At 39.0% G+C, this 17,138-nt stretch overlaps 1 protein-coding gene across 1 annotated transcript in view; it reads left to right on the plus strand.

The window, feature by feature from the left end:
• The first annotated feature begins 1,678 nt into the window (after positions 1-1,678).
• The window catches only part of LOC135100112 (E3 ubiquitin-protein ligase listerin-like), a 19,207-nt gene continuing 3,747 nt past the window's right edge, over positions 1,679-17,138 (plus strand). The window contains exon 1 of the mRNA XM_064003073.1: positions 1,679-1,762. Coding sequence (XP_063859143.1) covers positions 1,679-1,762 — 84 coding nt within the window. The remainder of the gene's footprint in view (positions 1,763-17,138) is intronic.

The raw sequence follows: 17,138 nt of genomic DNA on the forward strand, positions 1-17,138 counted from the left end.
CTAAAAGAACGGTATGAGTGAAACCCCCCATAAATGTGAAGCATCCTCCATACATGGACGAATAACGCCCCTGTACAGAATTAGCTGCTGGACGAGTGAGAAAAACTGGCGGAGACGTCTCAGAAAACCTAACTTCATAGAAGCTGTTTTAGCTAGAGATGAGATGTGAAGTTTCCAGTTTAGATTATAAGTAAAGGACAGACTGAGGATGTTCGGTGTAGAAGTGTTGAGTGTCACTGAAGAAGAGCGGATAGTTGTATGGAAGGTTGTGTCAAGTTGATAGAAGGAGGAATTGAGTTTTTGAGGCATTCAACAATACCAAGTTCAATCTACCCCAATAAGAAATTTTAGAGAGATCAGAAGTCAAGCGTTCTGTGGCTTCCCTGTATGAACTGTTTACTTCCTGAAGAGTTGGACGTCTATGAAAAGACGTGAAAAAGTGCAGGGTGGTATCGTCAGCGTAGGAATGGATAGGACAAGAAGTTTGGTTTAGAAGATCATTGATGAATAATAGGAAGAGAGTGGGTGATAAGACAGAAGCCTGAGGAACACCACTGTTAATAGAAGAACAGTGACCGTCTACCACAGTAGCAATAGAATGGTCAGAAAGGAAACTTAAGATGAAGTTACAGAGAGAAGGATAGAAGCCGTAGGAGGGTCTATAGTTTGGAAATCAGAGCTTTGTGCCAGACTCTACCAAAAGCTCTTGATATGTCTAAGGCAACAGCAGAAGTTTCATCAAAATCTGTAAAAGAGGATGACCAAGACTCAGTAAGGAAAGCCAGAAGATCACCAGTAGAGCAGCCTTGACAGAACCCATACTGGCATCAGATAAAAGGTTGTGAAGGGATAGATGTTTAGGAATCTTCCTGTTGAGGATAGATTCAAAAACCTTTTTTAGAAACAAGCTGAATGCAGGCAAATCCCAGCAGGAAGGAAAGGTAGATATTGATAGAATTTGTCTAGGCAAGGTACAATCATGAAGGCACAGTTTCGGAGAACAATAGGAGTTATGCCATCAGTCCATAATCCTTCCGAGGGTTTAGGTCACCGAGGGCATGAAAAACATCACTGCGAAGGATTTTAATAGGTAGAATGAAGTAGTCAGAGGGTGGAGGAGAGAGGAACAAGCCCTGAATCATCAAAGGTAGAGTTTTTTAGCAAAGATTTGAGCAAAGAGTTCAGCTTTAGAAATAGATGAGATGACAGTGGTTGTTACTGTACGTAAAGCGTATGTACCTCACGTCATTATTCCTCGGTAATCATAAGTGAAATGTTCAGTAGTTTTCTATTTGCATGAAGAAGTGTAATATGTGTAAGTATCAGTATTCAGTGCTATATGAAGCACCAAAGCCAATGCTCACTTGCTAGTAGAGTGTGGTTACCCCAACTGATCACCTGCGGGTGTCACTCATGGCCAAGTCGCACTCAGACAAAGACAGGCAGGATGGTGACTAAGTTAAATACTTTAATTTTGTAGTAAAAACTGATTGTCATAGTGCCAAGTTGATTGCATGTATTATTAATGAATACTGTAATATGTTGAAAGTGTTTAATATCAGTGTATAATGTTATTTTGTAAGAAATTGAGACCGAGAACTTGTTCGCAGTTTTTACAGTCATGCCTACTTCACCAATAAATGTCAGAGAGAGAGAACTGCCTTTCCTCGATCCTACGATGATGGGTGTGATCAGTAAAACAGATCACCTGAGAGCTAATGAAGACCTGCCGGTGCAGCTACAGTGGTGCCACCAAGTTGAAGTAAAGGAGGGAAAATGAAAAAACAAAGTCATTGGAAATGTTTTTGGCTAGGTGCCAGAAGTCACTTGGGGAGTTAGATCTTGAAAAATTTTGACACTTTATATTAATGAAAGAGTTTTTGGCTAGTTGGAGAAAAGACTTGCCATGATTCCAGGTGCATAAGATTCAAGTGATGGAGGGTTCAAGTACCTTTTGTGGGCCATTTTTCTATCATGTATAGCACGAGAACAGACTGTGTTAAACAAAGGTTTGGAAGGTTTAGGTCGAGAGAGACACTATCACCTCTGTTATGCGCTTGGCATACAGAGATGAGTCTCTGGCATGGAAGCAGTAGTCATTCGGTATCCGGTAAATTGCTCGAAATCAATTGCTCGACAGTAAATTGCTTGAAATCAATTGCTCGAAAAAAAATTTCTCGAACTGTCAATTGCTTGAAAGGCAAATTGCTCGAAAACAGATTAAAAAAAAGATAAAATAATACCTTATTGTTGTTAATTGAACAGTTAAAAACACGAATGGGTACATTTAAAAATTTTTTAAATCAAAAAATTAAAATTAAAAAAATTATTGCAAATATTTACTCTATTAGTATGAAATATTGTATGCTATACTTCTTAGATATTCTTCTACATTGTCTGTTGTGTCATAGTTTGATACAATATTCTTTAATCGCATTGCGGTGTCACAGTACTTTTTTCTGCCCTCAGCTGCACTCACTTCTCCCACATATTGTTCTATTTGCAATTCTTGTAAACTTTGTTCTCTCTTTAGTCCATCAATAAATTTCCAATTAGACGGATGACGAGCACCTATTTGATGTTCAAAACTGTTGTGCCATCCTTCAATTGCATTGTTTGTCTTTGACAGTCCTTCTACAACATTATCAAAACAGTTCCACATTTCATGCTTAAATAAAGGAGCACGTCTACGGCTGCGTCTACACGGCCACCCAATCCATGTGTCTTCAAAATAATCCACAACTCCTTGAAGCTCATCCGGAAAAATTTCATTTTCAACTAGAAATTCAAATGTTTCCACATTTGCATTGGTATAAATTGCATTGGTATAAATGCCAATGCAGATAAACGATGAACTTTAAGAGCAAATTCAGCATTGGTGTCGTACATTTTCTTAAGGCCACTTGCTTGAATTTTTCGATAAAGGCTTTGACAAAAATGAAAAAAAACAGCCACAACACTTAGACATTGGAAATTTTTGTTCTATTGTTTTAACCATGGCAAGTTCAAAATCAATCATTATTGTTAATTGCTGTAATGTAGGGATTCTTTCTTTAAGAGCCTTCAGGAACCTCCTATAGGTTTCTTCAGTTTTGTTAGGTAACAGTGCATATACGAGAGGTACTATTTTACCTGACTTCAAGCCATGTATTGTATACATTTGACCAAAAATCAAAGGCACAGTTTTAAAAGTTCCATCAGCGTACCAATGCTCAGAACGTGCCAAGATATCGAGATTGCTTTGGGTTGCAAAAATTAAAATACGATCATTTGTAGGACCAGAGTCATAAATAAGGAATAAATCCCCTTTGATGGTTTTGGTAAACTCTTCTGGGATGTTAAGATCGAGGTAGCTATTAGGCAAAGCAGGTCCAGCATTTTCCCTTGCGCGTATATTACGTATGGTTCTTTTCATATTTGGTACTGAAGGGAGCTGCACCGCTGCAGCAGGACTTATTTTCATTGAAGCACATGATACAATATAATGTGGTGTATCTTGACTATTTATTGCATGTTCTTTCACTTTCTCCATGGCTTTAGCGGCTTCAATTTTAGCGGCATCTCCTTCATGGTTGTGATTCCCCTTTCGTTTCTGGATACTATCATGGACTGTGATAACACGTGCTGAGCATTTCTTTTTTTTGCACATTTCACATTTCCAGTAAATCTTATTGTTCACTGTTTTGTCTTTGATATAAAGATATCCATCCAAACATAACTTCTTCTTTCCTTTTTCGCTCTCAACAAAAGTTATGTCCATTTCTAGGTGTTCAAGATCTAGAAAATAGCTGAAATAGAAATAGAAAACAAATATAAGAAAGAATCAGGAAAATCGTTAGTAGTATTATAGGTCGACTCAATATCAATAATAGACAATCCAGTGACAAGTATTAACACTTAAGGGAATACTGTAAGACAAGCCTAATGACAATGGATATGGTTTCAATGGGGAGAAAGGAAGAAAGGGGGAACCACACGTACAGAAAGTAGCCCTGCCACCGTGTGTTAAGCCAGCCAAGAGACCTGTCGTGAGACGGCGCAGCTGACGTAATGCTTTGTGCTTCGAAATTATTTCGAGCAATCTGCCTTTCAAGCAATTGACCGTTCGAGAAATTATTTTTCGAGCAATTGATTTCGAGCAATTTACTGTCGAGCAGTTGATTACGAGCAATTTACCTAGATTCTAGTCATTCCAAGGAAAATCAGCATAATACCTCCTCAGGTCCCCCAAACTAGTAGAAGCAAAACGCCAGAGGCACCTCCGGTTTGGGGGATCCTGAGGAGGGATTGGAATGATAGGACAAGATACAGATATGAGATTGTGATCAGAGGAGCCCAACGGAGAAGATAAAGTAATAACATAACCAGAAGGATTAGAGGTTAGGAAAGGGTTAGGAATGTCAGGCGTATCTCCAAGACTGTCAGGAATACAAGTATGGTGTTACACCAATTGCTCTAGGTCGTGGAGGATAGCGAAGTTGAAGGCTAGTTCACCAGGATGGTCAGTGAAGGGAGAGGAAAGCCAAAACTGGTGGTGAACAATGAAGTCTCCAAGAATGAAGATCTCCACAAAAGGAAAGAGAATCAGAATGTGCTCCACTTTGGAACTTAAGTAGTCAAAGAATTTCTTATAGTCAGAGGAGTTAGGTGAGAGGTATACAGCACAGATAAATTTAGTTTGAGAGTGACTCCAGTCGTAGCCAGATGGTGGAAAATTCGGAAGATTCAAGAGCGTGGGCACAAGAACAGGTGAAGTCTTTGCGCACATAGACGTAATGTCCAACTTTAAAATGAAAATGAGGATAGAAAAGTAGGAGGGAACAGAAAAGGGGCTACTGTTAGTTGTTTCAGACACTTATGTTTCAGTAAGGAAAAGAAGACGAGGTTTAGTAGAGGAGAGGTGGTGTTCTATAGATTAAAAATTAGATCTAAGACCACGAATGTTGCAAAAGTTAATGAAGAAAAAGTTGAGTGGAATGTCAAGACACTTAGGGTCGATACCAGAAGAGCAGTCCGACCTTGTGACATTTATGGTTCCCTCCCCAGATGGGGACTCAGAGGTTGATGTAATAGTCACCATGATAATTTTGAATTTTGAGTGAAGGGTGTGTGTGTGTAATTTAGGTGCATATAGTTTTGTATGAAGGAGGAGAATTGTCTTTAGAGGGCAGGCTGTGACTGCCCCCTTGTGTTGTGAGGCACAAAGAGAAACGTTTAGTGAGGTCACAGCTGGGTTTAGTGATAAGTTCACAGCACCCCCTGATCCAGTGCTTTAGACCTCACTGGAACTAATTATCGTTTCAGCAGGTGTCTACTGCCTTCTTCTTCTCTGATTTGTATATATTTATAAAGATAATATCTAATTTATAAAGATAATATTTAATTAATTTGTGTATAGTGGGCGTCAGTATATGAATCTGATCCAGATAAGAGAACCTCAGTAAGAGCTGCTAGGTGGTTTTGTACATATTATGTAATAACGCTTTTTTTTTTCTGTGATCAGCTGTGTCATTTCTGAAGGGTGTACATTTACTTATCTTATTTCTGCTTCTTTGATGTTTTCTGTAAGACTTGTTTCTGACAATTATTAGAGTCCTTTCTTATTGAGCAACACACACACACACACACACACACACACACACACACACACACACACACACACACACATGTATACATTCGTAAACACACACACACACACACACACACACACACACACACACACACACACACACATATTCCAGTAGTTTTTTTTTTTTTTTCTTGGAGTATCACACTAGGAAAAAAAAGACCCAACACACACACACACACACACACACACAGATAGATAGGATAGCTATTTTTATTGACCAATTGATTCACATAATTCTTTTTTTTTTTCTTATTTGGCCAAATTAACCCAACTTCACTATGTACATACATATTTACATACAAAATACATATAATTATCAAATCTGTAGTTCACAAAACTTCATACACTGACTAAAAATATAAATAAATAATGACAGTTGCCCTTTTTTATAATCATCAATACAACCTAAGAATTTCATTAATTATTTTACACACAAGCTGATAAGAAAAACGATCCGAAAACAAGTCTTCACTGCCACACATCTGATAATTGTCTTTAATATGTAAAGATAATGGACAGTCCGTGAAGCCCATTTTGTACAGTGCCGCATTCCCATAGTCACAGGCGCTCCTCCACTGAGTGCGGTCGCGGCCCTGCACAATCCTCCTTGTTTCTATTTATAAATTGTGCCCAGATACTCTGAAGCGTATAAATGACATTCTGTGAAATTCGTTGACATGATGTTTCTTATAAATACTACGTACAGACAAATTAGGATTAACATGTACGTACACTTTACATCTTGATGCACTTGACTGTCGAATTTGCATATGTACATTTCCCATGATGACACTACTATCTGTGATATTAATGGTGAGAAAATTATTCAGTATTCTTCCTGCAGGTGTATTACATGATCTAGCCTTACTGATCACAAACAGCAGGCTGATGCTGGAGATGCTTGCGACGTTAGTATTAACACAGTGAGCGATGCTATGCTATCAAACGGTGCTCGCGTCAACTGTCACAATGATCACATCACTCGGTAGCTCAGTGTATTTGCAGCATCATGGGAAACACTACTCCGTGGTCTCTTGAGGAAGAAGAGAAGGAACTATTGTTGCTAGCTGTGTGAAGAAGAGTAGACAAAGAAATTGGGCGCATGAAATAAATATGGCAAGGGTAAGAACACCAGCACGTGGAGAGGAACAGGAAGGGAATGGATTAGAAAATATTGCTGCTGGGACTGTGGAGACGAGAATGGAAGGATGATTGACGGTGTGAAGGAGTTCTTGGAGAAAGTGTGGAAGTATAAACTTTGTTATGTGATAGCTGCTTTCTGTTTTCTCTTTGCCGTTTTCCTTTTTTCCTACAGGAGCTGCCGGTACAAAGGTCTCATAAGTGATCCTGAGTCACACGTAGCGAGAAGCGCCGTTGCAAAGGGAAAGCTTTCCCACATTCATTAGAAGCAGCATATTCATAAATATATATAACTGCAGGACAAATACTCTAAAGCCAGCCCTACGCAATCAATATTACTGACATAATAGTGACTCAGTTTTATTGTGCAATATTTCTCTCCCCCTGCATGGCTCCATAATATTGCACAATGATTGTCTGTCGAGCAAGGGATTTCAGAGAGACATCATGACGGACACTGGAGTTGCTTTAATCGGAACTGCAATAGCCTGCTGCATAAAAGAAAAAATAAAGAAAAAGACCCAGATGGATGTAGGAGTGGTACAAGAGAAGACATGAGTACAGGGTTAGTGAGCCAGAGGATTATAGAAATTATATGCTAATGAAGAATGCAGCATTTGACGATTTACCATAACGTTAGTTAGTTTCATTGGCCTCTCTACCCAGTCCCAGCAACAACACCATCCATTCCTTTCCTGTCTTCTCCACTCTTTCATTCCTATCATGCCCTAACTCAGTCAGTATCACTTGCATCATCTCATTCCTGTCTCTGGCATACTGCACACACTCCAGCACTCCACCGTCTCATCCTCTCCCATGTCACACATCTGGCACACTTTGCTGAGGGACTCAGACCACCTGTAACTCCTTGCATTCACATCCATACACTGTGCCCTCGCTCGGAAGAGAAGATCACCGCCCAGGCTTCCATCATACCACCTTTCATACCTCGGGGCCTCTTTCTCCTTGTACCATTCCAGGGTCTTCTTTCTTTCCATCTCATTCTTCCATTCATTCAGTCCCACACATTTCACTTCTTTGTCTATCTCATTCTTCCATTTTCTCACATCCCATTCGGCTCCCACTCTTCCTCCTCTTGTTACCACCCATTCACGCTCATTTTGATTCCTCCCAGCCATTCTTATCGCCCACACAACTTGCAATCCATTCCTGTCTGTCATTCTCATGCATCTCTTCCTCCATTTGCTTCCACTTTCATTCCACAGGTACACCTTCCTTGCTATTCTTGCATCATCCATTCTCTCAAGCCTAATCTTGTACCTAAGTGTGGCTTTTGTCAGTCTTTCTCTGAAGGTGCTCCATCCCATGTCACCTCTCAAGGCTTCAACTGCTGTGCACCTCGGTGCACTCAGTGCCATCCTTGCTACTTTGTTCTGGCCCACTTCTAACTTATCAATTTCACTTTCATTCCATGCAATCACATCCATACCATACATTATACATGGCACAGCCACACTCTTCCACACTTCTCTCAACACATCATACTTACTTGCTCTCATCCTTGCCGCGCTTCCCAATCGACCTACCCACTGGTTTACCATACTTATCTTTTCATTCTTTGCCTTTGCACACCCACTAGGACTCATCCACATCCCTAAGTACTTGTATTCTTGCACCTGTCTCAACTCATTCTCTCCAAGTCTCCATACCACATTACTTTCATCCTCTGATCTATTCACAATCATTACTTTGCTTTTCTCACTGCTAAACCTTACTCCAAAGTCTTTACCATAGCCATCCACTACATCCAACAAACTTTGAAGCTCATCTGCCGATTCACTCATAACAACTACATCATCTGCATAAAGGAGCACACATACTTTATCATTCCCCACACTTACCCCTACATTCATTCTTCTCATCCTGGCTGCTAGCTCCTCTGTATACAGGCTAAAAAGGGTTGGTGACAATATACAGCCCTGCCTAACTCCTCTCTCACTCTTCACCCAGTCTGTTTCTATGTCTCCTAGCCTGTATCTAGCTCTTGTGTCCACATACATACTTTGCACTACGTTAACTATCTTTGCACTCAATCTAATCTTTTCTAAGACTCTACCTAACATTTCTCTGTTCACTCTATCATAAGCTTTCTCTATATCCAAAAAACCTAGGTACAATTTACCCCCATCCTTCTTTTTCTTCTCAATCATTTCATTCACCACAAACATATTGTCCTCAGCTCTCCTGTCCCTACGAAAACCATTCTGTTCTTCACCCAGCACTCCAGCTCTCTCAATCCATTTACACAGTCTCTCATTCAACACTGCACTGAAAACTTTACCTACTGTATTCACTAATGCAATTGGCCTGTAGTTCTTCAGCTCATTCTTACTCTTAAATCCTCCCTTATGCAACAGACACACTCGGCTCTCATTCCACTTTCTTGGCACTCTCTCTTCATCCCACACTCGGTTGAATAACTCAGTCATTCTGTCTATCACTACCTCCCCACCATTCTTGTAGAACTCATAGGGTATATCATCTGGACCTACTGCCTTGCCATTCTTCTGCCTTCTCACACACCTCTCCACTTCATCCCTACTGATTCTTTCATCCAGTTCATCTGCATTCTTTCTTTCCAGTGTTACACATTCTTCTCTCACACTAAACATCTCACCTACCCCACCTACTTCTTCCCAGAACCCTTTGATTGCCTCCCTGATTCCATCCTTCTCTGTTATAACTACACCCTCCACTTTTAGACTCTCCACACCAACACTGCCTGACATATTCTCACCTCTCATGAACTTGTACCATTCACGGCCACCTTCCATACCTTTCTCCCTTAAAGATTGAATCACGCTCCTTTCACTCTTCACTTTAGCATTCATTATCATTCGTCTCGTCAACCGCTGCTGCTTCACATACGCTGCCCATGCATTCAGATACTCATTCTCTGCCTCATCGCTTTCATGCCTCTTTTTCCTCAGCCATCTACACTGTCTACTCATTCTCTTTCGCTCCTTCCTAGCCGCTCTGATTTCATCATTCCACCATGGTTTACATACATTCTTTCTTCTACCTACTCTCACAAACCCTATCTGGTTCTCAGCAGCACCCCTCACGTCCTCAACCAGTTTCTCATTCAGATGCTCCACGTCATGCACACTTTCGTCGTCCCAGCTTCTCTCACTCAGATCAACCTGAAAGTTCTCCCACCCTACATCTCTCAGTCTCCACTTCTTTCTCTTACTTGCCACTTTCACTTCATTCCCACCCTGCATCAAGCACTCCACAACCAGCATGTTGTGATCGGACACAATATCAACCAAACCATCCTCACCTATCTATTTATTTTCCTTCTTACAGATCTTGATATTGATCTTGATGCTATAGGTGACTCGGAATTACTCCTGAGCCAGGCCTTTGTATCGGCAACTCCTGTAGGGAAAAAAAAGTAGAACAGCAAACAGAAGACAGACACCATTTTTCACACCAGTAATCCCTACATCTAGCACACCGTATTTTCTCCAGGAACTCCTTCGCAGCATTAATCATTCATCCTTTCATTCCTCTCCCCACAGTCCCGACAGCAACATCATCCATTCCCTTCTTGTCTTCTCCACTCTGACATTCCCCAATTTCCTCAGCACCACTTGCATCATTTCATCCATATCTCTGGTATACTTCACACACTCCAGTGCAATATGCTCCACCGTCTCATCCTATCCTATGTCACATATCTGGCGCACTTTGCTGTTGAACTCGGCTATCTGTAACTCCTTGCATTCACATCCATACACTGTAGCCTCTGGCTATTTTCATTATACTTTTTCAACAATACCTTATATGCGCTGTCTTTCTCTTGTCTGTCACTTTTAACCTACCGTAGTACAGGTAAAATCCCTGTACAGCTGTATGATTTCCAGTAGGAAATGCCGATCATCCCTCTTGCCAGACATGTCGACAGGATATTGCGCAATGTTACCTTCACACTATTTAATATAACCGTATTGTGCAATGAAATATCATTAGCGCTTTTTGATGTCTCCAAGATATTGTGTCATTCTACACTACCACCACCTAGTATTGCACAATACGGAATATTGCGCAATAATTTTGATCGTTTAGGTCCCGCTTAAGACTGAATGATAAAAATAGATTTAATAATGAAGTAACATGTAATATGTGTCGGGTAGAATATGAAAATCTGAAACATTTTATGTTATAGTGCCCAAGAATATAAGGAAAAAAGAAGGGAAGTCAAATATTCCATTAACCATATAGAAGAGAAGAAGAAGAAAAGGACATTATAGAGACAGATGTTTTCCATGCCCTCGCTGGTCTAAACCCTCGGAAGGCTTATGGACCTGATGGGGTCCCTCCTATTGTTCTCCGAAACTGTGCCTCCGTGCTTGCACCTTGCCTAGTCAAACTCTTTCAGCTCTGTCTGTCAACATCTACCTTTCCTTCTTGCTGGAAGTTTGCCTACATTCAACCTGTCCCTAAAAAGGGTGACCGCTCTAATCCCTCAAACTACCGTCCTATTGCTTTAATTTCCTGCTTATCTAAAGTTTTTGAATCTATCCTCAACAGGAAGATTCTTAAACATCTATCACTTCACAACCTTCTATCTGATCGCCAGTATGGGTTCCGTCAAGGCCGCTCTACTGGTGATCTTCTGGCTTTCCTTATTGAGTCTTGGTCATCCTCTTTTAGAGACTTTGGTGAAACTTTTGCTGTTGCCTTGGACATATCAAAAGCCTTTGATAAAGTCTAGCACAAAGCTTTGATTTCAAAACTACCCTCCTACGGTTTCTATCCTTCTCTCTGTAACTTCATCTCAAGTTTCCTTTCTAACCGTTCTATTGCTGCTGTGGTAGACGGTCACTGTTCTTCACCTAAATCTATTAACAGTGGTGTTCCTCAGGGTTCTGTCCTGTCACCCACTCTCTTCTTATTATTCATTAATGATCTTCTAAACCAAACTTCTTGTCCTATCCACTCCTATGCTGATGATACCACCCTGCACTTTTCCACGTCTTTTCATAGACGTCCAACCCTTCAGGAGGTAAACATATCACGCAGGGAAGCCACAGAACGCCTGACTTCTGATCTTTCTAAAATTTCTGATTGGGGCAGAGCAAACTTGGTATTGTTTAATGCCTCAAAAACTCAATTCCTCCATCTATCAACTCGACACAATCTTCCAGACAACTATCCCCTCTTCTTCAATGACACTCAACTGTCCCCCTCTTCTACACTGAACATCCTCGGTCTGTCCTTTACTTATAATCTGAACTGGAAACTTCACATCTCATCTCTAGCTAAAACAGCTTCTATGAAGTTAGGTGTTCTGAGACGTCTCCGCCAGTTTTTCTCACCCCCCCAGCTGCTAACTCTGTACAAGGGCCTTATCCGTCCATGTATGGAGTATGCTTCACATGTCTGGGGGGGTTCCACTCATACTGCTCTTCTAGACAGGGTGGAATCAAAAGCTTTTCGTCTCATCAACTCCTCTCCTCTAACTGACTGTCTTCAGCCCCTCTCTCACCGCCGCAATGTTGCATATCTAGCTGTCTTCTACCGCTATTTTCATGCCAACTGCTCTTCTGATCTTGCTAACTGCATGCCTCCCCTCCTTCCGCGGCCTCGCTGCACAAGACTTTCTTCTTTCTCTCACCCCTATTCTGTCCACCTCTCTAACGCAAGAGTTAACCAGTATTCTCAATCATTCATCCCTTTCTCTGGTAAACTCTGGAACTCCCTGCCTTCTTCTGTATTTCCACCTTCCTATGACTTGAATTCCTTCAAGAGGGAGGTTTCAAGACACTTATCCACCAATTTTTGACCACTGCTTTGACCCTTTTATGGGACTGGCATTTCAGTGGGCATTTTTTTATTAGATTTTTGTTGCCCTTGGCCAGTATCCTTCCTACATAAAGAAAAAAAAATGATGTTTGAAAATATAGTGGGGAAACAAAAGAAAAAAGCCATAAATTTTGGATTATAAGAGAAAAGAAAAGGAAGGAAAAAAAAACATAAATTTTGGGTGATAAGAGAGAAGAAAATGAAGGAAAAAGAAGAAAACAGAAGACCCAGACAGTGAAAAGGGACCAAAGATGACACGTCAGGGAGTGCCGTTTTAAAGGCAACTCTCATGATCGTAAACTCAAATCAGTGGAGATCAAGATCAAGATTACAAGTTAGCACAGGCTTTATCACGTACCATATTTCTTCATTATTTTTCGGTTTTCCAGCCTATCTACAGCACAATGGGGCGAGACAAGAAGGCACAGAGGACCAAAGGCAATAAACAAGTGGGTGGCAAATAGAAATAATGAGTTGATAATGAAATGACGAAAAAAAATAATGTGTGTGTGTGTGTGTGTGTGTGTGTGTGTGTGTAGAGGAAGCAGCTGATTGGAGCAAAATAAAGGATGAGATTTTTTAGAGGTTCCTCACTGCGACAGAACGTTACCATGGTTTCACTAAATAACTACACATGTAAAGTGAATGCTGAAGTTACTTATATGTAAAGCAAAGTAAACTGAGTAATTATGGAGAAAAAATGCGGTAAAACTGCAGGGTTGAACCTCCTCTCTATTCATTAAAAACACATTGCAACGTGATAGAGTACTTACTATAGAACATGTCTGTGATGTTTTCAATGTGCGGAAGGCTTTTGTAAGGCCGTAGTAATTAAATTAATAGCGCGCCGCCTCCAGAAACTAAGTCCACAATCATCCCAAGGATATATATTAGGTTAGGTTAGTAACCTTAGGTTACTAACCTTAACTAACTAACCTTAACCTAACCTAACCCGGGGGGCTGCGCCCCCCCTGGACCCCACCTAAGGTTACTAACCTAACCTAACCCAGGGGGCTGCGCCCCCCCTGGACCCCCCTAAGGTTACTAACCTAACCTATACTTATATCCTTGGGATGATTGTGAACTTAGTTTCTGGAGGCAGCGCGCTATTAATTTAATTACTACGGCCTTACAAAAGCCTTCCCCACATTGAAAACATCACAGACATGTTCTATAGTAAGTACTCTATCACGTTGCAATGTGTTTTTAATGAATAGAGAGGAGGTCCAACCCTGCAGTTTTACCAAAAATGCTAAAATGAATCCAGTCACTCCAATAATTTCTAACCCAAATAAACCTGACTGGGAAGCAAATTTTCTCAACTTCATATTTTTGCATTTTTCACCAAAACCCACGGGAAATCTGGTATTCCTATGAACTGGGAAGGTGCGGGAAATATTCCTTTATGCCTAAGAGTACTAACAGCAAAAGTAGCGAAGGAAAATGAGAGAAGAGGAAAATAAAGACAGTTTGCTAAACCAAACCGAACTATAGTAAGACCAGCCTAATTTAGCTTTTAGGGTTGGGTCAAGGTGTGGGAGCAGAGCTGCCGCTTTTCCCAAAACAAAAGCAGGTGGGTCCCATGGGACACGTGGCGGGTGATGCCTATAAAGTGTCAAGGTGAGGATACCTGTGCCTCACCGCTCCCGATGAGTTTAACGTTTTATTTTCATTATTATTTAGGAATAGGCTATTTTGCTGGTCCTGGTAAAATAGATGAACATGCTTTTAAGCTTATTTTACTGGTCCTGGTAAAATAGACCCAAGGTTATTTTGCCGGTGTTGTGGAAAAATCAACGCAGGTGATTAGAATCGTCCCGGGGATGATTCTACCACAGGCAGTCATGAAAAAAATTGTCCCAGACCCCATATATTCCTCTACATATACTGTAGAGGAATGTAATATCATATATATATATATATATATATATATATATATATATATATATATATATATATATATATATATATATATATATATATATATATATATATATATATATATATATATATATATATATATATATATATATATATATATATATATATATATATATATATATATATATATATATATATATATATATATATATATATATATATATATATATATATATATATATATATATATATATATATATATATATATATATATATAGGTACATTACTAACTTCATCAACTTAATTAATCCATCAAACAAAAGTTATAGACATTCTAGTCATCCTACAGTAGCTAACCTACCCAAACTAACCTAAACAAACATAACGTAACATAACCTAAACTAACATAATCTAACCTAAAGTAAAGTAAACTGACCTAAACTAAACTAACCTAACCTATAACATAAACTAATCCAAACTAACCTAAACTAAACTGAATTAAACTAAACTAAAACTTATCAGACCTTCCACTGGGACAATCTTATCAAGATGTTGAGGGTTGTGTTTTCTGCCTCTCCAGTGGGGAAGATCCACTACTGCTCATGCATGTGCTTGGATGATTTTTGCTGTGCCAATTTTTTTCTTGACACTGGTAAATATTTTTATTATTATGAAGGCAAGTGATGTTAAAGACAAGAACACAGATTTAACACACATTTATTTATTTCACCATTAATTAAGGCAATTTAAAATCTTTTCCACCATCAGTTGTTAAAACACATTAAGATCATTTGTTTATCATCAATTATTAAAAGAAATATAGAAGTCAGAATATTTCAAGCACTTCAGGCATAACAATCTCAGCAAATCCAAAACTTACCCATGGGCATAGTTCTCTTGCCAACACACTTCATATACATCCTTGAAGACAACAGTCACAGACCACAGAATCCATGTTGTTTAAGTCTATCCTACACAGCTCACACATCACTGTACTGATGATCTCAATGCTCCATACACTTGTTCCACAGCTTTCCAACCAGCTGGATCAAAATATCTGTGGATCTTCAGGATTGATTTCATGCTGTTGGTATTGTAGAAGGGTTTTGTTCCACAGTATTTTCAGAGAGAAGTTCTCTACCCATAGCACAAATGACATCTTTATTACTGACAAAGTAACCAAGTATCTGTAAATCCTAGTCACTGGATGGTTTCTTAATGAATGGAGTTGTCTTATCAAGTCTTGATTTTTCTTCGACTTTGGAGGCAAATTGACATTGTTAGGAACAGCAGGTTTTGGAACTGCACAGGGCTCTGGAATTGCAGGCTGCTGCAGGTGTGCTGATGTTTTTAACATTACCTGCTTTCATATTAATGAAAATATTTACCATCAAAATAGCCTGGAGGTGTATTTTACGAGAACCTTCAAAACATGTTCGTCTATATCACTGGAACTGGCAAAATATGTAACTGATTCACATTATTTATTTTTATTAAGTAAATTATATATTCCTACTTAAATTCCTTCAAATTGGTCTTTTAAGTATTATCAGATATGACAAACTTGCCCACATTAAACCTGGTGTGAGTTAATTGAGCTAATAAAAGTAGCATGTCAGAACGAGGTCACCGCCTCACTGTGATTGGGTCAACCTGGCTGGGTGAGTGTTGACCTTCATGATGAGTTTATTTATTTATTTATTTTTCTTTTTTTTCTCCATTAAGTAAATAACATTTTCCTGTTGTATTCCTTCAGATTACCTTCTAAATATAGTTATACATAACATAGTTGCCCACCTTATAATAGATATAAAAGTTAATGAGAATAGCATTTTTTGAGCAACACTGTACAATATTTATGCCACATTTCTTTATTGATGTATTGATATATGTGTATAATGACTTTAATTTTTGTCGGATATTGTAATATTTACATGGTAATGTAAACTTGTAAAACTTGTAAAATGTGGCATAGTTTAGGAAAATTGGCAGTGTTGTGTCCACACCCTGACTCCACCCTAGCTGCCAAATTAGTCTTGTCTTACTATAGACTAAACTCAACTAACCTAACCATACTAAATTCAACCAGACCAAACTAACCAAAGTAAATCTAACCAAACTTAACCAAACTAAACTAAACCACCAAATTTAACCATACTGAAATAAACTTAACCAAATCAAACTAAACTAATCTAATTAAACTAAACTTAATTAAACCAAACCTGACCAAACTAAACTAAACTAACTAAATAAAGTAAACTTGACCAAACTAAACTAAGTTTCATCAAACCTAGCCAAACTAAACTAACCTAACCAGATAAACTAAACTATGTTTAACCAGACTAAACTAATCAAACCAAACCTAACCAATTAAACTAATGTTATGATAAGCAGCTTGGTAATGTATCCACATGGGAACAATGAATGCCAGATTTTTTTTTATATTTTTTTTACTGGTGAAAGGCCAAACATAAGTCCAAACTAATGTGTGGTCCAAGTAGTTTTATTATTATTTATTTATTTATTTTATTTTTTTTTTTTTATCTATTTATTTTTTATTATTATTTGGATGAATTTCATTGGAGAAAAGTTTATAAAAACTGGAATGCATGCCTTCACTATCTTCTACTTTGTCAGTCAGTGGTATCCCACTCCC

The sequence above is a fragment of the Scylla paramamosain genome, chromosome 4, assembly GCF_035594125.1.
Source record: "Scylla paramamosain isolate STU-SP2022 chromosome 4, ASM3559412v1, whole genome shotgun sequence".
Taxonomy (NCBI): Eukaryota; Metazoa; Arthropoda; class Malacostraca; order Decapoda; family Portunidae; genus Scylla; species Scylla paramamosain.